This window comes from Manacus candei, unplaced genomic scaffold, assembly GCF_025592945.1.
Source record: "Manacus candei isolate 608988 ecotype Guabito, Panama unplaced genomic scaffold, ASM2559294v1 h1tg000014l, whole genome shotgun sequence".
In the NCBI taxonomy this organism is placed as follows: Eukaryota; Metazoa; Chordata; class Aves; order Passeriformes; family Pipridae; genus Manacus; species Manacus candei.
The window spans coordinates 63,713,635-63,739,377 of record NW_026138062.1 but is presented as its reverse complement, the minus strand read 5'-3'; the positions used below and the strand labels follow the sequence as shown (position 1 = coordinate 63,739,377).

At 40.9% G+C, this 25,743-nt stretch overlaps 2 protein-coding genes across 5 annotated transcripts in view; one reads left to right on the top strand and one right to left on the bottom strand.

The window, feature by feature from the left end:
- The window catches only part of MYH15 (myosin heavy chain 15), a 45,430-nt gene extending 32,588 nt beyond the window's left edge, over positions 1-12,842 (top strand). Inside the window, exons 34-42 of the mRNA XM_051778966.1 lie at positions 2,373-2,488; positions 4,432-4,624; positions 5,369-5,572; positions 6,554-6,679; positions 8,072-8,242; positions 8,740-8,844; positions 10,134-10,229; positions 10,735-10,872; positions 12,694-12,842. Coding sequence (XP_051634926.1) covers positions 2,373-2,488; positions 4,432-4,624; positions 5,369-5,572; positions 6,554-6,679; positions 8,072-8,242; positions 8,740-8,844; positions 10,134-10,229; positions 10,735-10,872; positions 12,694-12,711 — 1,167 coding nt within the window. The 3' untranslated portion in view covers positions 12,712-12,842. The remainder of the gene's footprint in view (positions 1-2,372; positions 2,489-4,431; positions 4,625-5,368; positions 5,573-6,553; positions 6,680-8,071; positions 8,243-8,739; positions 8,845-10,133; positions 10,230-10,734; positions 10,873-12,693) is intronic.
- Positions 12,843-12,849: 7 nt separating this feature from the next.
- HHLA2 (HERV-H LTR-associating 2) lies at positions 12,850-25,642 on the bottom strand. 4 transcript variants are annotated; one of them, XM_051778969.1, is made up of 10 exons: positions 25,498-25,642; positions 24,419-24,540; positions 23,750-23,806; positions 22,521-22,600; positions 21,300-21,396; positions 20,309-20,626; positions 19,608-19,871; positions 17,519-17,809; positions 15,196-15,290; positions 12,851-13,942 (listed from the first exon to the last, which is right to left on the bottom strand). In XM_051778969.1, exons 5-10 carry the CDS (start codon positions 21,388-21,390, stop codon positions 13,916-13,918), a joined length of 1,086 nt encoding a protein of 361 aa, XP_051634929.1. In that variant the 5' UTR covers positions 21,391-21,396; positions 22,521-22,600; positions 23,750-23,806; positions 24,419-24,540; positions 25,498-25,642; the 3' UTR covers positions 12,851-13,915. The 4 variants fall into 4 exon arrangements, with proteins under 4 accessions (XP_051634927.1, XP_051634929.1, XP_051634928.1 ...); XM_051778968.1 differs by lacking the exon at positions 22,521-22,600; XM_051778970.1 differs by lacking the exons at positions 22,521-22,600; positions 23,750-23,806.
- Positions 25,643-25,743: the final 101 nt, after the last annotated feature.

Here is a 25,743-nt window from a genome sequence, read left to right as displayed (position 1 = left end):
CTTCTAGGGATGGGGACTCCACCGCCTCCCTGGGCAATCTATTCCAATGCCTGACCACCCTAACAATGAAAATTTTTTTTCTAATATCTAATCTGAATCTCCCCTGTCTCAGCATTAGGCCATTTCCTCTTGTCCTCTCACTGCAGATGCAGTAGAAGAGACTGGCCACCACCTCACCACAACCTCACTTCAGGTAGTTGTAGAGAGATGAGGTGCCCCCTGAGCCTCCTCTTCTTGAGACCAAACAAACCCAGCTCCCTCAGCTGTTCCTCACAAGACATGTTTTCTAGACCCTACACTAGCCTTGTTGCCCTTCTCTAGTTGTTTGGTTTCGTGTTTTGGGTTTTTTTTTCACTTTCAGGAAGCTCAGAAATCTTCTGCCCACTGCCTCAAAATTTAGTCCTTGCCCGCTTTACTGTAGAATATTACAGTCTTTTGAAAAACACAAACTGCTGAAAATTATGGTCATATACTCTTTTATCACATATTTCTGCCATCTAGTTTCCAACAGCAAATTCCTATTTATGAGAATAAGAAAACAAACCTCCTGATGACTTTCAATTTTATAAGATCTCAGATAGTGTGTTGGATACTGCAGCCTGCTTAAGAAGATGCAGTAGTCTCAGAAAGCAAATGAAAACGGGAGTTTGATAAAGACATTTGGCCTCACTGTGTTAATTTCTACAGTGACAAGTATGCACATACCCAAGAGGGTTGCCTCATCCCAGTTTCCAGAAACAACAATATGGAACAAGCCAAATGGAAATACTTGTTATTCACTTAAAGGGCTCAGCTGACAGGTTTTCTCAAAAGTGAGGTGCATTGCAAAGCTAAGAAGGGGTGTAGGTGGTGCTGGCTAGAAACAACACAACGTATAGCAAGGGATTTTTAGTGAAGGCTGCATTTTTTTAATTGCATCTAAATAATATCTGCTAAAATGAACATCATCCAGTGACAGGGATCCATTTAATAACTTAACTGCTCTGCAACTTGTTTTGTCTGTTACAGGATGCTTTATACATTGCAAAGATTTCACAGCCAAACAAACGAGTGTCATTATCAGAGCAGAGGGAAGAGTATGTCTTTTTTCCACAGCTCTGAGATGTGGAGAATGATTATGTACTCTGTCAAAAAACTTCCCTTGCTAGAAAGAATACATCAGTTCTTGAGGAACCTAAGGGCACACTTTACTTTCCTGGGCTGTGTGGAATGGCTTCCTAAATCTCTGTGATATTAGAAAGTAACAAAAGTAAAGTGGTGACGTATCTTATTTTAATTGTGGAAGAGATGGCTTAATGCAGTTTTTCTCCCTCCCTTGTGAATTTGGGTCCCTGGCAGTCACTGCTGGTGACACAGAACTTCTGTGTGTTGTTCCCATTAATATGTTGTGGCTCCTTGGCATGAAGTGTGCATTTGATTGACTTGTAGTTGTTGCATGCTGGCCAGAGATTAGCAGGGATTTTGTACAGCTCTGTTTTCAGAACCTCCATTCTGTTTCCATCATCTCAAGGGAAGCACAGCTAAGCTTGTGCAGTTCCACTCTCAGAGAGCACTTCCAAAAAATATGATGTTCTGTTCTGTGCTTTCATTCTCTGTTCAATCAACAAGGGGACAGAATGACACTGAGCCTGATTTATGCAAGACCTGAAAGTCAGAGGCCTTGCTATTTCTGTATGGGCTGTTGTCTGCTTAGTTCTTCACTTCCATATATGAGAGAAATGGAGCAATAAAGACGTAGGAACAAAATTCTCCTATTTCACAGACAATTCATTTTAATTCGAAAGAATGACAGACTATTTTTGCATTTTGTCATACAGAGGTGATACGTGTTATTTCTTCCTTTGAAGTCATATTGCCTAATAAGATTATATAATTAGGAGGCTTCCAACACTTTGTGATTTGGAGAGATTTCTGTGAGCTGGAGGATGGATGTGTGGGGCCCCTCACCTTCTTAAAAATAATCTTGTTTTAGCTTGTTCCTATCCCTTACAAGCCTGTGAATTTCTGGAGGGTGTCTTTACAGAGGTGCAGAGCAGGGAACAGCTGTTGATGTCAAAGCCATGCAGGCAGGGCCAAAGGTGTTTTCGTTTGGGGATTTTCTTGTGAGCTGTGGACTGTTTGACAATTTGTCCTCTGAGGAGCTTGCTGCTCAGATTTTCCAACTGTCAGGTTGCATTAGAAGGCAAGTAAATGTGTTGTTTTGCCATGTAAGCTAGTCATGTCCTTGCCTAGAGAGAGAGAGAAGGAGGAAGTAGTGCTATTGGAAGCAGGAAGAGATGCGTGAAGGAATCATCTTTGTGCAGCTGTTTGTGATTTGAAAAAAAAAAAAAAGCAATTCTTGGCTTGCAAGCTCTTGATGCTTTCTATTTCAGGGAGCTTTGGAGCATGAAGAAAGCAAGACCCTTCGTTTTCAACTTGAACTTTCTCAGCTTAAAGCAGAGTTTGAAAGGAAACTTACAGAAAAGGAGGAAGAAATGGAAAACATAAGGTACCGTGCTGGAAGTAGCATGTTTTTTAAGGGGAAAGTCTCAAAAGACCAGAACAGTGCTCAAGACCCAAGCCAGTCAAATGCACCACAGGTAGTTATGCCAGAACAAGCAGATACTGTCTGTACCAGAAACCAAGACAGCTCTGACTTTTTGCCAAAAGGTAATCCTATCACAATGCCATTTCTTAGTTCAAATATTCCTGTCAGATCAGCCTCTGTCAGAGTACAATTAAACCCATCAAAGTATCACATGGCAGCTGTAACAAAACTGAGTGACTCAACCAAATTCCCAGCAGATCAAGGGCCACTAAGTTCATATGTTTACAGTATGGAAACAGGTAGATCTAGAGTGCTGCCATCTCCTAATCCTGTAGGATGGCTGACTCTCAAGGGGAACCCCAGGCAAAATCAGCAGTACTTACCTCAGTGGTGCTCAAACCTATGTTATCTAAAGGCATTTAGTTAATTTATGCAACTACAGCTACACTGATCGTGGGAGGATGTGAGGAGGTTGCTGTTATGTGTACACCATTTGGGTACGCAGTGAGAACTGCAGAGGTGCAGAAAGCATGAATATAACAGGAGAGGAGCTTGTAGGTGAGTGGGATCAACAGGAAAAATGGAAAGCAATTAGATGAGAGGAGGATGACGGTTTTTGTCTCTTCCCTCCTACCCAGCACAAATTCACTGAAGGGTTACACTCTTAAAAGGAGGCCACACTGGGCCAGATTTTCAGCAATGTGTGTGTACAGTCATTCAGAAAACTTTGGCCTTGAATTAGACAATGTTGCAATGCTATTTACCCAAGAATCATGTCATTGTTTATTGGTAGACTAAAGGGTAAGAAAGGGAAAGTCCAAGGCCCATCCAGGCCAGTGTTGCTTCACACCCAAGAATATTTTTGCCCTTTAATCTTCTGATATCCTGCACATGTCTGGATTGCAGAGACCTAGGGATAAGCTAACCAGTGCTTTCTGCTTCAGCTTCATTATGAATGTTCAGCAGACAGGCTGTGTTGTTTCCTGGGAATCTAGGGCACAGTTCAGTATCTTGCTGAAGCAATAAAGCCCTCAAGGTTTTCCTTGTTGACTTGATGATTTCTCAGAACTCCTACACTTTTAGCAAAACTTGGCCAGCAGTGAGATAAATGTTTCTGTGTGAGTTGTATTCTGTGCTTTGAGTTACCTTCTGGTTGTAAGAGAGAAAAATTGTCATGGTAGGACTTGTCTGTTACAGAGTCAAGAAAATTAAGCCCCTGTTGAATCCGTTTTGTCTTTAAATTGACACTAAGCTACCTTTCACAGGGGGGCAAGGCTATTAATTGGGTGGGTTTAATCTTCTAAATTTAGATGTCCATAACAGGATTTCTATTCCTGAATTATTCCCCTTAACCATTAGCATAAGAAAGGTTTTTTCAACATCTGTTTTAAGACCCAATAACTTGTAGCTTATACATGCCATTTACTATAAAGAGTACCTAGAGTAATTAGCTTAGAACATAGCAGCCTACCTTCAGTTTGATTAATACCCTCCACTAACATCTTCTTAAAAAGGCTGAGATGTAAATTATTCAGTAAATATCTTAGGAAGTGACTGCTAGGCTTGAAGTGCTTCTTATTATGTTCAAATCCATACTTGCTTGTGTTTACCAGAAGTCTGAGAGCGCTCTTGGATCCAGTATTGACAAAGGAAATGCAGAAGAAGGATGTTACCAGTGCTTACTGATCAGGAGTTAGCTGAGGGTGTGAAGCACACCAGCCAGTTAGACAGCAGTGAGGAACTAGAAACTATGTATGTTATGTATGTGTGCTACATGTGGCATTCAGAAATATATTGTGTCTGGAAATGAGACACTTTCAGAGAGCACAGTACTGTTGCATGGAGTTCTACGTTCCTGTGCAGAGAGAAAAACTATTCCATTCATCCGTTCATGTCCTTTTCAGGAGAAACCAGCAACGTGCCATAGATTCACTGCAGTCCACCCTGGATTCAGAAGCCCGCAGCAGAAATGAGGCCATCCGGCTCAAGAAGAAGATGGAGGGGGACCTCAACGAGATGGAAATCCAACTCAGCCATGCTAACAGGCACGCTGCTGAGGCAACCAAGTCAGCACGTGGCTTGCAGACACAAATAAAGGTACTTGGGGAACTGCCGGTCCCAAGTGCCCAACAGTAGTCACGGGCTGGGTTTCATCAGCACAGACCAAAACAGCAGTGGTGATGGTAATTAAGAGGGAAGCTACTCCCAACAGTGTAAAGGGAATTAGTGATCACATCTGGCATCAGAGAATACAGAAATATGGATTTCTTCTCAGACTTGCATACAAGCTGGATGAGATCCAGTCATAAAACCCCTGCTGGCTGCAGCCTCCTGCAGGGGCAGAAAGCTACAGCACGAGAAACTGAAAACCTGTGATTTTCTTGTGAGCTTGCAAGTCTTTTAAAAGTAGAGAGCAAGTGAGTTGGCTGGAGTACAGGGAGTGTGTATATATTCAGTTTTGTTGTTTGCATCAATATTTGTAATAGCAAAAAAAAAAAAAACAAGCAGCACTTTGCTGAGGCACCTCTTCTGTTATTGCCTCTCCCATGCCTAAGCAGCTAATTCTGCTTCTGGCAGAACCACCAGCTATGACAGATTTGAGCACACAGATTTTTCCCTCATTGCACCATGTACCACAAAAGCTATTCAGTTTACAGTACCACAAAAGCTATTCAGCTTACAGTGTGGAAATACATAAAATAAATATAATAAATTAAAAAAGCACTGAAATTCTTGAGGTGGGCCCCATTTAACCTCTGCAATCTGGGATCCTCCTATGTAAGCACAGTGGCTTGAAATGGAGTTATACTGATAAAAAACCAAACACCTGCTTTGTTTTAGGAGCTCCAGGTGCAACTGGATGATTCAGGACACGTGAATGAAGATCTGAAGGAGCAGCTGGCAGTCTCTGACAGGAGGAACAATCTTCTCCAGTCGGAGCTGGATGAGCTGAGGGCTTTGCTGGACCAGACTGAACGGGCAAGGAAGCTGGCAGAGCACGAGCTGCTGGAAGCCACCGAACGTGTGAACCTGCTTCACAGTCAGGTTGGCTTTTTCTGTGCCTTCTCCCTCACTGCCTTCTCTGTTAAGCACTGACACTGTTTGTCCATGGCCATCACAAATCAAGAGAGAAAATGAGGGACAGTTCGGTCACACTGTAGATATGTCACCTCACTCACTTCCAGTTAGCTGGGAGTGATGATTCATCCAACTGCTTTGAACAGCTTCCAGGAAAAGTGATGATGGAAAATAACAAGAGTAAATTTTATTTCTTTCATTCTTCCATGCTGTAAAGCCAGTTTCCTGCTTTAGTTAAGCCATTTCTGGGATGGTGAGGCATTTCTTCGGAGAAGCAAAGCTGGTGCTGTGTTTGTGCAGGGCACTGATGTTGTAACCCTGTGATGTAACCACGGGGGCTGGGCTCTAACAATAGATGGATTGAGCAGGGCAGGAAACCACCCGCAGCAAAGCGCACTCTGTGCCTTGCAGGTCTCCATTAAGATTGGCCTTTGGGCCTTGTCGAGGTGGACACTGCAGTTTTTAAGGTGCCACGGAGGGGCATGTCCCGACTCAACAGCATTTTTGCTTCTCTTCACAAATAACAGTCACAAAGAAATCAAAATGTGCTACAGGCTGGTGATGTTTTGCGGTGTTTCCTCCAGCCCACTGGTGGCATTGAGCTTCTGTTTTAGTCACCTTATTGGCTGATTAACGATCATTAATTTACCAGAATGAACTGCCTTATTCATTCTTCTAAGCTTATTGTTTATTATTTTATCTGAATCAAAAGTTGAATATTTAAAGCTCTGAGAGTAAATTTTAATATTTCCTCAGTCTGAAGCTACATTTGCTAGTCAAGCTAGCCCTTACCATGTACCTGGGTCTCCCTTCCCAAATATTGCTCTGTGTAATCCAGGAGTTGCAAAAATCAGTAAGCCTTGGTGTGCTATAGTATTTAGAGGAATTGTCTCTAATCATCAGTTTCCCTCCTTTTCCACTGTTCCTCTGGGGAAAACTTAATAAAAGAACACAAGCCTGATCAATCAAAAGAAGAAGCTGGAGGGTGACATTTGCCAGATGCAGAATGAAGTGGAAGAATCAGTCCAGGAGTGCCGGAATGCAGAAGAAAAAGCCAAGAAAGCAATCACAGATGTAAGTAGGCTGGTTCCTTGCTCACCTCTTCTCATACCGCAGTGTCCGAGGACAGCCAAGAAAGTATTTCCAGGTCACCATTTCTATGCTTGTTACAGAGCTCATACATGCAAAGTGTTCCACAGTTATCTGGAGGTAACTGATGAAACTACAAAATAAAGCAGGCTAGAGGTAAAGGAGAGGACAGATTTTTTTTTTTTTCTGATGTTTAGGGTTTGGGTTTGGTTGTTTTCTCGGGATTTTGTTTTCCCAAGAATGCATTTCCACTGGTCCTCAAAGTCTCAAGTCATGTCACCTTTTTATCAAGCAAGTTATTCACCTGGATACCTTAAACCAGCACAGACTGAAGTAGCGTTAACTGATCTCCTGGTATACGTAGAATATGATGTGAGAAACAAACTTATTGAATTGGAGAAACATGAGGCCTAAGATCCCAGGAGGAGAGATGGAATGTATTCTTCTAGGGAAGAAAGGTGTTTGGACAGGTATGGTTTCATTTTCCACAGACCTGGAGAAATCCACATCTGCATAGTTCAGATGATGTTTCACATCATACCGGCAAAGAAAATGAAAGCTAAAACTGGGCCTTTCTGTGAGTTATGTGTCTGGAGTGCCTGGACAAAGCTATTCCTGTACCATGGTCTTTACCGTTCTCGGCTGACAGCTCTATTACTGCCTGCCACAGAGAAGATGCTGATTCTCCCTGATGCAGCTCCAGCCTGGATTACAATGACTGCTGTCCTTTGGTGACAGCTCAGTGATGGGTATAAAATCTGTAAATGGCTCTTGGTGGCAGGTACAAACATCAAAGTAGGAATGAGCTAATTTGGCACCCTTTTTACCTGTCTTACAGAAAGACCAGGGACTATGTAAGATGTTGATACTGAGCTTTCTATCGCAGCACAAACTGTGGAAGTTGCTCTGCTCTTACAACTGCCCAGGCAGCTCTCACCTGTGACTAGCCAGAGAAATTTGTCTGCCAGTTGTCTTAGGCTACTACCTTTTAAGAGCTCCAAACACCTAGATTAGATTTTGAATAATTTCTGTATAAAATGTCTCTAGTGAGTGTCACAGGCTTACTTGTAGGCATTACAAATGAGAACATGATATAGCACAGATAATAAAACTTAAAAAAAAAAAAAAAAGAAAAAGGGAGGGGTGGAATCTTAAATCAAAGCTTTAGAATAGGGAGGGGAAAAAAGGCCTCCAAGGTTTTTCTGTTCTTCTGTTTTCTCTGTCCATGGAGACATACACACAGAAGGTATTATCTGGAGCTTTGGGTACAGTGAATGATCCAAATAGGAGACAATTCAAGGTTGATCTTCCACCTTCTATTTTGTAATATAATCCAACAGCATAAGAGAGCTGCTGTAAAATGTGGTTATTTTTCAGGCAGCAATGATGGCTGAGGAGCTTAAAAAGGAGCAGGATACTAGTGCTCACTTAGAGAGAATGAAGAAGAACATGGAGCAAACCATTAAAGACCTCCAGAAGAGACTGGATGAAGCAGAACAAATAGCTCTGAAAGGTGGCAAGAAGCAGATCCAGAAACTGGAATCCAGGGTAAGTTTGGGATGCAACTTCAGACCACTGTTGCCTTCTTACAGAATTGGCACTAGGTACGTAGCCTAGGGCTAGCCTGCTAAGTTTATAGAGGCCAAGAAGGGATAGTATGAATGCTTTCCTCTGTTTCACAAAATGCAGGTGAGCAGTGCTTCCCCTTCATCATCCAGCTATGAGCTGTTGACCAGCAGATGACCAAAGCCCTTGATTAAAAAAAAAAAAAATTAAAAGCCCGACCATCTAAAATCAGCAAAAGCCTCTCCAATGCTAGCTTTGTTAAATTTTTCTGGCCTTCGCATATGTCTGTACCTCTGACTGCTGGTGCAGCTTAAATACATTTAAGAAAAAGCAAAATGGAAAGGTGACATTTTGATCTCTTCTTGAAATTTGACTCTATGGCGATGCCTAGAAAATAAGCATTTCTTGAACTATGAGCCAAATTATCTGATGCTTTAAATATATGTAGCATAATGGCAAGGGTTTTTCCTCTTTTGCAGGTTCGTGAGCTGGAGAATGAACTTGAGACTGAACTCCGTCGCAATTCAGATGCCCAAAAAGGAGCCCGCAAGTTTGAGAGACGCATAAAAGAGCTGACTTACCAGGTATGTTGGGGACTGTGGCAACCACTAGGTCCCTGGAAAGAAACATGTCTTAAATTGCCTCAGTGTTCCAGTGAAGGATGGCATTACCCAGAGCTTTCTGATTACAACCAAAGCTTTAGGCACAGGAGAAATATCTCCCTAGGGCTACAGTCAGAGAAGCATAGAATGGTTGGGGTTTGGAAGGGGCCTTAAAGATCATCTCATTCCAACCTCCCCATCACAGGCAGGGACACTTTCCACTACACCAGGCTGCTCAGGCTCCATCCAGCCTGGCCTTAAGCACTACTTCCAGGGATGGGGCATCTACAGCTTCTCTGGGCATCTTGTTCCAGTAATCATCATCCTCTTGCCTGATTTGTTGTAACTAGGGGTAGAAAGCCTCTGCCGCTGGGAATTTGGAGAGTTTTAGTACAGCATTAATATGGAGCAGGCTTCGATGACTATTTACAATGCAGGGGAAGAAAGAGCCCAGCTGTCTCTCAGCTGTGCCACTGTTGCCAAAGGGAGCCAGAAGGACTCTGATGACTAATGCACCACTCAGTGTAGGGTTGCTCAGTCCCAGAACCTCGTCACCTATTGCTGAGCAGCAAGGCTTAGTCTTGAGCCTCCTGCAGGTTTGCTAACAGCTGCTGTTTCGAAAAAGGCCTGCAGCACAGAGCACTGATCCTTTTGTTTCCAAAAGCATTCTTAAGAAGATAAACCCATCCATCTGCTTTAGATTATTTAGACTCCTACTTGTTTTATTTTGACTTTTGTACGCAGAAGCTGAAGGTTGTTTTCTTAGAATACAGTGAGCCAGCAGAATTAGCTGGTCCTTCTGCTTATCGAGTGTGACAGCTGAAACCTGGCTCCTTTTGCCAGAAATGCCTCCAAACCAGACTTTAAATTATGCAAATTACAGTTTTAGACTATTCCATAAATCTGTTTCACTATATCACAGCACGCTTTATAATGACCAGAGTGTTCCTCATCCCTGAGCGAGGAACTCTGGGTGTGTGTATGTGTACACCTCTGAAAGTGTGTGCACATATATATCTGTGTTTATATGTATCTATATTTACATGTATATAAATGTAGAGGGTACTCTCTTCAGTCCTCCACACTTACACACATCTTCAATGAACCTACAGAATATTTTCTCATCTGTATACAGAAGGATCACAACATGGCTAGTTTGTGTTTTGAGTTATGAGTTTCTAAAATATGCATGGCATCTATACTTCATGCATTGTGGGAGATGCTCTAGGCCTTTTTACTCCAGCAGCCCAACTAATAGTGTTTTGATACAGTCAGAAGAAGATAAGAAGAATCTTGCCAGGATGCAGGATCTGATTGACAAGCTACAATTAAAAGTGAAGAGTTACAAGCACCAAGCAGAGGAAGCTGTAAGTAACTATTTGGGCCTTTTTACCTTTGAGAGATTTATTGTTCTAAACCCACAGTCTTTTATCCATAGAAGCTTCTAGTACAAATACATGCCTTTTGTGCATTAATATTTTTATTTCATATAAATCCCAATATATAAAACTGTATTTATATTTCATATAAAATGAAACATTTGGCATATTTGTTGATTATAGTTAAGATATTCAATTTTATCTTATGATGGCAGTATAATTTGCAAGGGAAGGGGGGAAGGGAAAGAACAGGAAAGACTTTTTTCCTCCTAGCCCCTCAGAAAGCACATTGAGAGCGTCACAGTTCAGCTAAAATGGAGAATGCCACTGGAAACATTAGCTCTGTAAAACAACAATCTCAGTTCTCCAGGAGGCAAGTGGTCTCCATAGGGCTGTTAGCTCATCACACTGAGCACTTTCCACCCCACTTCAAATGAAAAGCTTTGTTTCATGTGGACAGGAGGAAATCAGCTGCACTGTTTTTTCTCACCAGGAAGCTCAAGCCAATCTGTACCTCTCGAAGTACAGAAAACAGCAACATGATCTGGATGATGCTGAAGAAAGGGCTGAAATAGCTGAATCTCAGGTTAATAAGCTGAGGAGCAAGTCAAGGGATATTGGCATGAAAAAGGTACAGTAATACTGTGTGGGGTAAATGAGACTATTTAATACACAGTAGTGGATGCTATGTATCTGTTTCATACCTGAAAATAGCATAGACTGGAATAAATTCTTGTTTACATTTGTTTAGTTTCAGTCTATCCTTTAACATTAAGATAACCCTTCAGGACAGCAATCTAACACTTCGACAAAATATATTCTCTGTCCTTTTGATGGTGTCATTTAACCTCTGTGCTCAGCAGCAGAATGTGGGTTTATTATGGTTGGGTTTTTTTTTTTCTTTTTCAAGGAATATTAAAAGACTTCACCTTTTCCTCCCTCTGTTGATGCAGCTTTCTATGTATGTAATACAGCCCGGGGGTTACCACATTAGCAGATTGCCAGATATTTAAACCTTGCTCTTTTAATGAACTTGTATTGATTTGAAGAGCTGGACAAAAATAAAATGTTACTGATTAGTCACCTACATGCTGGGAAGTCATTAGTTACTAGAAATATATTTGTGGTGTTTTGCAGTTGATATGAATGGTAGCAGAATAATGTTGATGAACCTAAAAGGTATCTAAGCTCTTGGTCTGGAACTGAAAGCAAACCTTTGCTTATCTATGCTTGCTTGTGGCAAAAAAGAGTAGGGTTCTTACTTCCAGGAATGACAGAAAGAGGAGCTGGCTCATTGCTTTATCTATTTCATTTGCAAGTGAAACATAAACTTTCATGCTTAACGTCATTTAAGTTTTATGGGGATAACAACTCCTGAGTTAAGAAAGAGGTGGAAAAAACCCTTTCTCTATAATTTTGGTATTTTTATCACATGTGATTCCAACACTCTCCTCTTCTCTTCTGTAGCCACCATTCTATGGCAGGGGACACTCTAACTTCTGATTTCGTATTGGACTAATAGAGTCACCTTTGACTGATATAAATGACTGTTGCTCCACCATCTAGAGCACAGCTACATTAAAACTACATGAATATCTGGTCTCACACATTTACATATGGTGGAAGCAGTACTGTAACTGAAGCTCAAAAGAAGATTTGCAGCTTTTAAGAGTAAAAAATTTCCATAGATTTTTCTTTAAATCATTCCAGCCCTACAAAAAAATGAAAATTCACAGATTCACATATGACACCATGGCATCATACCAACACTGTACCTATTTAGGTAAACCACGAGAGTAAATTATTTTTGTAAATACTGTTAAGATGGCTGTTTATACCCTGTATCTTAGTACCCTCTTTCTGCCTCAAATATGCAAAAGTCACAGAACAGTGGATGTCTGGTTTTATTAGTCAGATACTATTTGCCAACACCAAATCCAGCTCTGGTTTATAGCAGTGTTGCACTGCCAAAAGGTGAGCTCAACAGTGCACACAGAGGTGTCAGCTCCACAAAAAGAGTTTTGTGGCAGTAACAGCAATAGCTGCCAGGAAACATGTTCAGGCAGTGAGTGTTGTGCCAAAAGTCATGACACATCTTTGGGGAGAGAAAGGCACTGCAGAGACTACTCTAATCATGTAGCATTAGAAATACCTTGTCCAGTGCTACTAGTACCCACTATCCTGAAAACACCATCTATTGAAACAGGGTTGTATAGAAGTCCTCTGCTCTCAAAGGGAAATATATAATCCAGAATCAGGACAAGACAGCTGTATTGTTAGCAAAGTTTGGCTAGATTGCTGCTACTCTATTTCAGATACAAACTGAAAATACCAGGAAGTAGAAGCATTAGTAAATAGAAGCTTTTGTCATTTACTTGTGAATTTACCCTAAAACCCCTCAACACTTCCATTTTCTTTTTAACAGTAATATACTATCTCAATTGCATTTCAGGTTCATGAAGAGGAGTAAGTTCACTCCAAGCTGACAGATATGAGAAGATACTTGATATAATCAGGCACAACTGAAAGCAGATGTAGAAAAAAAATAAGCACTTACAGAAATAAACATCAAGTGAAAGTCCAAACAGACTTTATAGCGTATTTCATTCATTTATTTGTGTTTCTATTTTGCCAAGCCTCAGGGATCAATAAAAGATTACATCTTGCCAGCAGCCCACTTCATTATGCTGGAACAAATCCTAATTGGCAGATCTCTGACAAAATCAAAACCAAGGGCAAATCCAGTAATGCTTCACAGCCTCACGTATGTCATATGCAGATTGCTAAAGTAGCTGTTGTTTCTGGGGTGCCATGTCCCCACAGGATTTGACTTTCAAGGCCCAAGAAAGTGTTCTGGGCAGCAGAGTGAGGTGCAGGGTGCATCTCCAGCCATCCACTGGTTCTCTCCACCACTGTCAGCACACAGCACTTGCCTTGGTGGGTTTGCAGGAGAACCTTTGACATCTTTTAAGATGTTAAGGCTGCCTGTTATGTCAGCACAGGCGGATCCATTATGGCCATCAGCAGAGATGAATATCTTCAGGCCATGTGCGTGATTTGTCCTGATGCCTCCCCAAGCTCGAGCTCCGAGTTATCACAGGTTTGTGTGAGGACAAAGAAACATCCAGCCCTGTAGCCTGAGATGGCAGGTGTGCACACCTGGATTGTCTGAGTCATCAGCATTCCAGTCTTTTCACAACTGTGGATACATTCTTCTCCTAGGATAATAGAGTACCCCCTTATCTTAAGTCCCTCCCCATAATCTAAATTAGTAGGCACATCACATTTGGGGAAAAGAGAGAAGGTGGATACCAGAGTCTTTGTGTAACCCAGGACAAATACTAAATGAAATGAAAAACAGTAAGCCTTCTCTTTCCCTAACACTGAAAAAAAAATCCCTCAAAACTCAGAGATTTCTTCTTCCGTGGAAAATTCTTTGTTCCTTTGGGAAATCCAAGTTCCAATCTCTCATGCCAGCTTCTCGAATACAAGCATCGATTGACTTTTTTTTTCCTCCTATCACTTCCTTTGTTTGTTGCTGTTGCTCAGAGAATCACATTTCCATGTGGCTCTCTTGCTGTAACTGAAAGGGGAAGGTGAAGGAACTCCGTTCATCAACAATTTCAATTGCACCTGTGCGCAGAGAAGCATTTTCTTCTGGTACCTTATGATGCTCACAGGATTCCCGTCCTTCTGCATTTCTAGGCAAAACAAAAACGCTTGTAAAAACTACTGAAGTGTAAAATTAATCCCCTAGTGGGAACAGAACAAGACACACTCACTGTAAAGGTAAGTCAGCATTTTTCATTTTAACATTATCTGAATAAAATAAGCATCCACATAACAGTGCAGAAACATTCCTGTTTCTTCCATCTAGTCCTTCAACCATGGAACCAGAGCTGAGTTACCCTGTAAACTGTTCCACTTCCTCTGATTATGATATGTTCAAGATCTCAATAGGTCCCAAGATAAATTAATCTTGCTTAAATTCTTTGGAGAGCTGCATCACAAGAGTATATTATAATCTCTAAAGCACGTTAGCATTAAAATTGACTAAAAAGCATGTAAGTGAATCTGTAAGTGAGAGAAACATGAAAAAAGACTAAGGCATAATCATGTGTTCTTGCTGAACCTCATGGTAACCATCATCAAATGCCCCCTGAAGCTTACCAAATTCAGACTGTGACAAAAACACGGGGAGTTTGGAGGTATATCTCTCCATGGATAGGGCTGTACTGTCAGGTACAGAAAGATGGACTAATAATGAAAGTTTGGGTTTTTTAAGGGTACTCACAACAAATGCAGAGGAAAACGACAGAATATTGTAAGACAGAGCCAGCCTATAACAAATGCATGAGAATAAAATGCATCCACTTGAAGATGCTGTACTCCAGTAAATAGGAGAGATGTGCAAAGATATGAGATTAGGGACCATGGTTATAACAGTCTCCTAAACAAAGCAATGCAGTATAACTTCTCAAACTGAGGTTTTTATGAGCTTTGACATTGGATACAATTGAAATAGTAATCTGGGCCCTAATGAAGACTCAGTACGTGAATTGTTTGAGGGACTTTGTGCTTTGGTTTGGGTTTTATTTGGTTTTAAACACAAGTGAGAAAATTCACCAGTTTGAATGTTCTTAAAGCAAGTTACTGGAAAGTATTTGTGAGGGGTAACCTTTCCCCCAGTGACTGCTCAGTTCTGCTGACTTCACTCCTGGTGGCTCCTATCCTGCCAGCCCAATCAGCCCTGAGATTGTCTTCCCTGTCTATTAAAACAAAAGATTATCCTAGCTCATGATGCTCACAATGCAATTGCTTAATCACAACTGTCAAGCTATAGCTACTGATTAACAACTTTATAAAAAGTTGCAAAGTTTGACTCAAACCCCTATGCAAATCTTGAGGGGCTCAGTATGAATAGTACTTTAAATACTCTAATGATTGTACATACCTTACTATAAAGATAGTATGCTGCTACCAGTCCCGCTGCAACTAGGAGCACTGCTCCTACCACAGTAGGAGCTAGCACAGTATTCCAGGTGTTACCTGAATTTTTTTAAAAATAAAAATTCCAAAAAGTTTAACAGAAGTGCTTTATATCACAAAATAATGTTCACTATTCAATAACTATATCAAAGCAATGATTTTTCTTATTTATAATCTAAAAGCTATGATTTAGGGAGAAAGAAACATTAAAAGGAAACAAAGACAACAATGTTCAAGTCATTTGACTCATACTGTAGGACTTTAAAGTGATACTTTACTGAGTTAAATGTGAATAGCCTAAAGCACATTATTTTACTTAATTGTGCTGATAAAGAATTCCATTTGTGCTTATGTGATATGATTTGATGACTTCTTAACAGTAGTCCCATTTAAAACCAACCAGCTGCCCAGGATATTAACCACTGTCTCCAGGCATGGTGCTCAGTGCCATTAATGGCACTGCTGATTTCCAGTAGAGCAGCTCTGGAAATGTTATCCAGCCTGGACCACAGATTTCATGACTTCTGTCGCAAAATCTTTGCAACTTTAATCTAAAACATTTCCCAGCTTCTTAATGCAACCACGCAATCCAGGTGGACACAAGAAATCCTGAGGTGGGTGGTAACAATGGATTCCACAATTACCCACCTAGCCCAAACCTCTGCGCAGCACCAAACTGTCAGAAGAGCTGTATGGTTCTTCTACTTCAGGCTACCTTTCCACTGCTCTGTCTAGTCCAAAGAATTTGAAAAATTCTACACTTCTCTGGAAACAGTTAAAAAATGAGAACTGCCAAAACAGAGCATTTAACCTAGTCATTGCCTTTAGTTGGACTCTGTATCCACATCTTGTCAGCTTTAAGCTGCAACCCTTCCTTACACAGGACAGACTCTCTTAAATGATTGTATATTCATCTTTCTTTTCCCCTTAAAAGCCTTCTTTCCAGTGACACTTGGAAATCCTCCTGATGCTTGAGCTGCTGCTGTGCCATGACTGCTCTGCAACATAGTGACCTGTCTTGTTCCCTTCCACCCTGCTGTCTATCCGCTTATCTGCTTTCTGCCTATGCTGCCACAAAGGTGCCAATCTCTCTGGTGTCTTCTCTGTACTGTATAATGTATTTCTGGTCCAAGAGCAGGAGGATTCTGTGAGCAGCACAGTAATTTTGCCACTAAAGAGGGGATTTGTATCACCTATGGCTATTGTAAGGTCCATCTGTAGAGAGTAGCTAGAGAAAGGCATTTGTAGGGGATGACTGATCATATCTGGACTGTATCCAGTAAACATACAGGGAGACTGATGGACTTGTGCATGTAACTTAGGAGAGCCAGTTAAATGTGTGACTCCTTGGAGGTGTCTGGCTGACTTAAATGTTTTCTTTAATCTAACTCCCCTCCTTCTCTTTAATCTAACTCCCCTCCTTCAGGTTGTGTATAGCCACTGCCATTTAAAACATCAAGTTTTCAGAATGAAACTAAGCTATCATGGGGGAGGGGGAAGAAAGGAAGACAAAAAGATGCAGCTATTATCACTTATTCTAGCCCCTTTTCTCTTATGTTGCCACTATTTTTCATGTCCTGGCTTGTTTCAAATTCTCTTCTTTCTTAAAAAACACCAGTGAGGTGCCCTATATTAGTTCTCAGTCTTTTAGGTGATTGTATTTAATTGTGTAAAATTAAAGTAGCCTGTGTGCTACTGTTGTTTTATGGGCTACTGACAATGAAAAAACTGTAACTAAGACTTCACAGCTGAAAATTTACTACAGTTCATAAAAACACAGGCATGCATTTAAACATATATATACCCAGGCCTAAAAGAGGCCCACAGTGCAGAATTAAAGTTTTGAAAATAGCAACTGTGTGTTCTCTTCAATCAGGTTTCTTCTGCAGGCAAACTTATACCACATCTTCGGGCTTCTCATCATCCCTCTGCCACCTTTAAAGCCATATTTGCTGTAAGCAGAACATTTAGGACAGGATTCTGAGAGTCCCCCTGTCCTCTCAGCTCTGAGGGCAGTTGGTGGCAACCAAAGGCAGCCACCAATTTTGAGATCTTGGTCACAGAAAAGCTGCTGACTGAAAAATAAGAAATTTCTAGTCTTTAAATAAAAACATCTTAGGTAACCTTTTTTTGCCTGGAACAACAATAATAAAATATCTCTTCTACCCAACTGTACTAATTACACAAGATGATTTTTCTCAATATTTTACAGATTTCCAATTGACTCTTTGGCTGTGCATGACCCTACCTGGTCCTCATCCTGTGAAATGAAAGGAGTGGCAACTTACCAACTTGCAAAGTTGTCACAATGACTTTTGTGTAGTGAGGTGTTGAAATATTACACAGATATTCTCCACTGTCAGCTGCAGTAAGATGATGCAGGATCAGTGAAAAGTCACTTCTGTTTATCTGAGCTCGAGGCTGGTAAGAGTGGGATGTACCATTGAAGGAGGCCACGACTGAAGTCACTGAATTTCTGTTTAATTTCCAAACAACATAGACACCTTCAGTGTTCGCAGAGTTTTTGCTGTATTCACAAGGAATTACGGTGTCACTTCCTTCTGTATGAGACAGTTGGTCTGAAACAGATAATTAAAGAACTCTCTCCAGGTTATTTTGAAAATACTCTGAAGGTTATTTAGACATATTCTGATTTTTTTATGAGGTCTAATACCACTACGGACAAATATAAAAACACAGTTCGCTACTTTGATATCATATTCAAACATCACAGAATGTTTCTAGAAGCATCTGAAGATTTTAAAAACAAACTACCTTACACTAAAAAAAACTCTAATTGGTATTGGCAATACTTAAAAAAATACTTTCTTTTTCATTTGACTATTTCTCCTCTAATTGGGGGGCTCATTAATAGAAGTGATTCAGTCTAGTCTTAGTTACTGTGTAAAGTAGCATGAAATCCCACATGCTGGGAGCAGAGAGAAAATGCAACTAATAAGATACTTGCATATTTAAAGCAAAAGGATAAAACTCTTACAATATAATTTAATAAAAGAATAAAAAGATTATATTTAGTTAGAAACAGCTTTCAGCTACAGTGGACTTAAGTATTTTACTTATCTATGTTGAACATTTAACAGTTAATGAATAGCTTTAAAAAAACAAGAAGGGGAAGGAGAAGGCAGGTAAGTGGAAGGAATATCTAAATTATAAAATATTAAGATAATACAAACTAGCATCATAGCACAACTATCAATTTAACAGCAGGGATTTTCTGCCAAGAAAGGAAAACCAGAGGAGGCTGTGGTGGCTGGCAGTCAGCTGGAGAGGAAGCTAATACATTATTTTGACATGGTATAACCACGCTTGGTTTCTGTACCCCACACTGCTATTACAGAAGGAAAAGCAGAGCAGTTTGCTTTCAACATGTTCTACCGAGGGGATAGATGGATGCAGGGAAATTCAAATAAAAGTGTAACCAAATGTAGCTTTTTCTCTTGTGGATCAGAGGCATAGATTAACAAAACAAACACAGTGCAATTGTTAGCTACTATGATGCCATTCTTGAAACTCTCCATATTGTAAGCCATTCTATGTATTAAAAACTGCGCTCTTGTTCTGCAGCACATGCAGTGGATTAGGAACTGAGAGCATCTGTGTACATGTTACAGGGAAATCAGGGTGATGGAAGCAGCCATGCACATCTCACAGGGGAACTGCTCTTGTATTGCTCTTCATCCAATTAAAAAATATTTCCTAAGATACAGGAGAGGTTGAAAAGAACCATTTATTTACTCAAACTGAATTTCCAATGAAATTCAGGAGGAGGACAAAACAGAGAGTTGAAATTTCATAGTCCCGATTTTCCTTAACTAACAAAATGAGCTACTGTTTGCTAAAATGCAGTGTTTGCTGCTCTCAGCCCAGCACTCAAACTGGCACCTAAGAATGCACATACAGTGGAAGGATCAAACAGTACTGATAAAAGTCTGGCAAAAGATGGGAAATGGACTGAGTAAGGACCATACGCATCTAGAGCAGCAGGCAAACTTTCATATAACCCACATATTCCACATGAGGTTTCCGTGTATTTTGTCCAAGTTCATTCTTTCCTTGCTGGAGTGTAAAGTTTATTTATTAGGTACCTCTTAAAATGTGAAACTGATATGGAAGAAACATTCAGAGTAAAAGTAACTTAGAGAAGGGTGAGCTAGCCCCTCTCATTTCTACTTCTTGGATTTAAATTGTAATGCTGCCTTGTAATCCTAATAGAAGAGTTTCAAAGAGAAAGGTATATCCTTCTGCACTATCCCATATCCATGTTGCCCCACTGCAGAAATACTGTCTTCAGTTTGGCTCTGAAGCCAGCTGTGACATTTAGTAATGATGCAGGAAGAGACTTCCATTCATTCCTACCTTGCATCTTCCATTCAGCAATCCAGTTTAAACGATGGGCATGAATATGACAGTAGTAAGGATCTGCTCTTGTGTTTATAATGTTCTGGTCACTTCTAAGAGAATAGAGGACTCCATCCCTGGTTTCCTCACGATCTATTTCTTGGATGGATACATTGCCTTGTACCCAAGATATATTTGGTGCTGGATAAGTGAGAAAGGCATAACACTTCAGTTTCCTTTCTGTGTCTGTCTTTTGGTATTCCAGTGCATAATAAGAGGAGACTGTAGATGAAAAGAAAAAGTTTAAAAAAATAAATCTTACTACTTTCAAAATAGTTTTTAACTTGAAGTGATTGCTCTTGTGAAATAACATTGGGGAGAATAATTAGAACACTTAATGTGTGTTTGATTTCAGAAGAAAGCATAGTGACTTACTGTCAATGCCAGGGTCTATACTATTCTGAGAAGCCACGTAATGTATCTCACCTAGTAACCCCTTAGAAATCACTGTGCAGTAGGTTATGAAAACAAGTGCTGCACTGTAATTTTTCAACTCATGTTACAGTGTTTCACTAGAGTAAACAAATTGCTTCATAACACCATCAGGCCCAAAATGTGCTCTATTGGGTTGGAAGACTTTGATTCCATGTGAGAAATAACACAAGAAAATCATCCCATTTCCACTGGTGCAATCCAAGCATTTTTGATGTCTTACTGACCTTTTACACGTAGTGTGACGTTCCGGTTTGTATGAGTTTCTTTTGTTCCCACATAACATCCATAAGTGCCCTCATCAGTCACGGTCAGGTTACAAATTTTCAAGGAAGCATTTCCACTAGTGATGTTCTCATGGAAAAGCTGTGTTCTGTTAATGTATTCTGAGCTATCTGCCAGCTGATCCTTCTGGTGGTAGTAGGAGTGCACAGTTTTTCCTCCTTTACTCCAGTGAATTACAACATCATGCCCCCGTGGGAAAGAACAAGGAAGGATGCAATCCTCAGAAAACAGCCCTGTAACTTCTTCCTGTTCTGCAAAACCTAAAGTCCATAAGTACAAATGAGTAAGTTTAATCCAGTCTACAAGTATATTTCTGCCCTTCCTTATACTTGACAAAAAAAACCCCCTCTTGTAGGCAGCACTATCCAGTGTGTCAAGGTCTCTTTCATGGCTTTTCTGTTGCATGAGTCCCTAGGGACAGCAAGGGTCTTCATTCAGTTTAATCAATATTATAACACAGAGCTCTGGTCTTTAAACTTACAATCAGTTTACGTAGAAATCCTGAGTAGGCACCTACTTGTTCAAATCAGCACACTGCCACCTCCCCACCTGAGCTTCAAATGTATTTCCACATCTCTTCTACCTTGAACTTCTAACCCTTCTGAGCTGCAGCTTGCTGCTTCCTCATACCTTCACAGTGCCATGCTGCAATGACCCACGTTACCAACCACCCTCACATGGTGCCAAGCAGTTGTACCATCACAGGGAATAAGGACCTGATGGTGTAACTGGCAGTGAGGACAGAACTTCTTGGAACAGCTTTGCCACCACAGACAGGGAGCTCTGTCCCAGCCCCCAGAGATAACTCGGGTGTGCATTCCTCGCACATTCCTCGATTCTTTACCGTTAATAAACAGTGTTTGAATTAATTAATTCTCCTTATTAGAAATAAGTAATAGTTGTTGTCTTAATTATTTTTCAGCTAAAACTTACCCCAAAGTGTAGCACTGATGTAAAATAAATAGATGGTAAGAGTTGGTATGTTCTGTCCCCTCATGTCTTCACTGGTTCGTAGTAGACTCATGTCGAACTGGTAACATGAAAGAAGGGGAGAAAACTTGTTTAATGGCAGGTAAAAGACATACCATGATGATATAATTTCCTTTGTACATATTAGGAACTGTAGGCCTTTGTACCATGTTTTTTGTTTCCAACAGTCTCGGCCCAGATTTTTGGCCTTATGATCCTATGCATTTCATAATGGCTGAGGGCCTCTCATTACCTTGCAGATTGATACTTTATTTGTAATAAATAGAAACTGTTTACTCTCAGTGTTCTTGCAGGCCTAGGGAATATTAATCTTCATCATTCCTCAACAGGACACCAAGGAAAAATGCTCAAGTACAATTTGCAAAAGGATGTAATATGTCCTTTGTCAAGCCTGATTTTTTTTTTTTTACTTAAAGTATATTTCTGATTATTACAACATTGACTTTCTTGGATGGGAAATTTGAGTGTATTTGCAAATATTGAAGACATAGAGAACTTTTCACACTTTACTTTTCACCAGATCAAAAGGGCATCAGCTGAACTTTCAAAAATGTGTGTATAGAAATGTAGGTTAGGAATGCAAAGGAGGAGGAGAGTCTCTCATCATATCTTCTGGTTTGTCACTTAAATAGCAATGAACTGAAGGCTCTCATGCATGATAGAAAAAGAATAATCTTATTATAACTGATAAACTGCACTATTCCTCCATTCAGGCATAACATCCTAAAATACAGCACACCACAGTGGAGAAATTACCTCCTGAATCAAATAGCTTGAAAAGAGTTTAAAGAGTTTTCCCTAGTCTTTTTCTTCTCTCCAAAAGGCAGCTATAGGTACCATTCCTAACTTACACAGGGCACAGGTTTAGCCAGGCTTGCTAGCCAGTTCTTTTAATATTAATGAGTGATTTTGACTGGTGTGTGTGACTGTATTTGTGGTGAATGTAAATCTTACATCTCAATGATTTCTGCATGTTATTTCTTCTGTAAAGCTAGTGTGATTGTTTTACATATTCTCACTATTCATTAGGAGGAAAAAACAAACCAAAACAAAAACAACAAAGAGGCACCAAGATATTAAATCTGAGACAGGTGATGCAAGAGTAAAACAAACATTTATGATATATAACTTTGCTCCATGTCAGCAACAACTGCCAGTATCCACCTTCTTTTCTCCTTCTCATTTGCAAGTGGTGTACATCATGTTTCATTGGATTCTTTACTCATTTGTCCATCACTTCCAACCTGTGATTGATACAACATATTGTGCTTGATGTTTGAATTTCAAAAAATGCAATCAATGCTATATTTCCCTTAGTGAGTGATGTGCCACGTTTAATAGACAGTCACATTTAATTGGCAGTGATGCTCTCAAGAGTAATGTGGTTCCAAACTCTGTGATGCCTTTGGGGGCTGCATGGGCAGTGCACACTGCCTCCCATCTTCTACCTGTACTCAACAACCCTGCTCTAAAATACAGAACTACAACTAGTCAGCTGAAAATTTTCATGTTCAGCACAAATCTTAGCTTTGGATCTTCCCATTGCACCATGTAGAGAACTGTGTTTGTTGGTCTGTAGAAAAACCTGAGGAGTGTAGGGTCTGGCCAGTCTTTTCAGCCGGTCTGGGGTCTTACAGGCATAAAGTGTGTGTATGATAATAGTTACAGTCACACTAAAAAATACTCTACAAACATGCTTTTCCTGTTTGTTACACGAAACAAATGGTACAACCAAGAAATCATGCCCTAAGGCTTTGCAGTGAAATATGAAATTATATATACAGACAGTGTACAACTAGAATTAAGATCACTGTAGTCATGTTAGTTACTGATGCTCCAGTTTTCAGGAGAATTATTTCACACAGAATCACCACAGGCTCAACTGGTGAGCAGCTCAGCCAGGGTTTCTGAGAGCAAGCCAAGGTGCTAAAATGCATCTCCCAGGACATATTGAACAGCTCAATTAGTGGTAGGGCCACTAGGCCATTTGCTTTGGCCACTATAGGGGAAGAACACATGCTTTCCTTTTCTTCTGCTACACAGTATCCTAAATCTTTCCTCCCCTTTGAACTCTCAATCTGAAACCAGGTAAGACCACTCCCCTAGCAAAGAGCAATCAGCTCAGTGAACTTTACTCTGCAACCTACTTTGAGAGCAGATATATAAAAATATTCTTCTAACCCTGTCAAACAAAATTTATTTATTTCTTAGTAAAACTGATTCTGATTAATTCCTTTTCAAGGTAACTAAACAAAACCACATTTCAAGCACACACACTTATGAGGACTGGAAATACCAAAGGATTTCAATCTTTACCAACAAGCAAACAAGAAAAACAAACATATAAAGTTCTAAAAAGCACATGTTAATCACATACTGCCAAAATCTCATACCTGCCATAATGACACTAGTTTTTCAGGATTTCCTCACTGACTCTTCAGAGGCATTTTCTGTAGTAGAAAAGAGAATTAATTCTCTATCTCCCTCCAATGAAACCCTTACAATTTAAATACTAACTTCATACTTCATTTGTTGAGAAATATTCCCAATGGAAGAAGGTTCCCACAATCTAAACACTCAAAACTGTTTTAGGAAGTAGACCAAAAATACTGTGTTTTAGCTCGATATACACATATCACATTCTCACCCTCCTTCACTCCATACACTTACATTATAGAGCTCTCATAAGAATATCAGGGATTTTTTACCTCTTCTTATTTCACAAGCAGCCAAAAATCAAAGTCGTCTCGCAGTTACTAGCAGGCAGGGTTGGTATACATAAAAACCCAAATATACAGCACTCCTGTTGATCTTTGCCTCATACACATGGCACAGTTCATTCCTTTCCCATAAAGGAAAACAGTTGTTTCTGTAATGCAAACTAAGTTTCTATACATGTGAAGCTTTCATACTTTTCACGTTCTTTTCTCGCTCTTTAGGATTAGAAGACTTTTTCTCTTAACATCTCTTTTGCCTGGCTTTGTTGAACAAACCCTTTAATTTTAACTCCTGCAAGATGCAACTGAGAAGAAATCAGTTCTCATCAGTAATGTGATACCTACAGCAGTGGTGATGCCACTTGGGAATGTGCTGGGGCATCCAGAGAGCCAGAGCACTGCAGCAGCAGCGAGGCCAACAATTTCCTTACAGTGCCAGAACACTGGCACAGGGAGCGAGGTCAGCTCTGTGTGGGCACAGGAAAACAAGAACATAAGATTGAAATCATCACGACACTCTTCTCAGAAAGCTGGTAATGTGAAACAAGAGGTAGGTGCCTTGGGTTGCCTGCAGGGTTAGGTGATTATTTTCTAACAATATTTCCTCAGTGCTCCTTTTTCTCTGGACAGCTCAAGCCCTGCGTGTGCTATCTGGTTTCCAGTAGAAGAAACGCAACGACTCAAGTATTTTCGGGAAGAGGGCTTACAAAAAACCCACACAAAACACAGGAAGAAGTTGGAAGAAGAGGTGTCTCTCTTCAAAAGCCTTGTCTGGTGTTAGCAGTACACAGGTGAGGTGTGTTTCCTACATTCACCGAATACAGAGTCATTTAGGTTGGAAAAGACCTCCGAGATCATCAAGTCCAACCTTTGACTGATCACCACCTAGTGAATAAGGTGCCACAACCAGCTGTTTCTTGAACATCTCCAGCGATGGTGACTCCACCACCTCCCTGGGCAGCCCGTTCCAATGCTTGACAACACTTTCTGTGAATTCCTCCTAATGTCCAACCTAAACCTCCTCTCGTGCAGCTTGAGGCTGTGTCCTCTTGTCCTGTCACTAGTTGCCTGGGAGAAGTCACTGACCCCCACCCGGCTACAACCTTCTTTCAGGGAGTTGTAGAGAGTGAAGAGGTCTCCCTGAGCTTTCTCTTCTCCAGGCTAAGCCCCCTCAGCTCCTCCAGCTGCTCCAGACCCTTCCCCAGCTCTGCCGCCCTTCTCTGGGCACACTCCAGCACCTCAGTGTCCCTCTTGAACGGAGGAGTCCAGAACGTGACACAGCACTCGAAGTGCCTCACCAGCGCCAAGCACATTCCCGGGAGTCCCAGCTTTCCCACCCGCTCCCTTCCCCACCGCCCCACGGCACTTCCAGCCGGCGACCGCAGCTGGTCTCCCGCTACAGCTCCTCAGCTCCCAAGACTTACTCTTCCACACATCCAGCTGCAGAGTACCGCACCTCAGGCCACGAGGTGCTGCCCGCCCTGTGCCGACACCGTGTGATGCACTCGGCAGTTTGTGTTAAACTGGGAAAAAACTAAATCCTCAATCCGACCAGACCGCGGAACCGGCCCCGCCACATCCACCCGAGCGTACCTTTGCCAAATATGGTATTGGGTGGGCGGGGTTACTGTGCCCCGTGCGCACTGATTGGTCGGGGGCGCGGTCCGGAC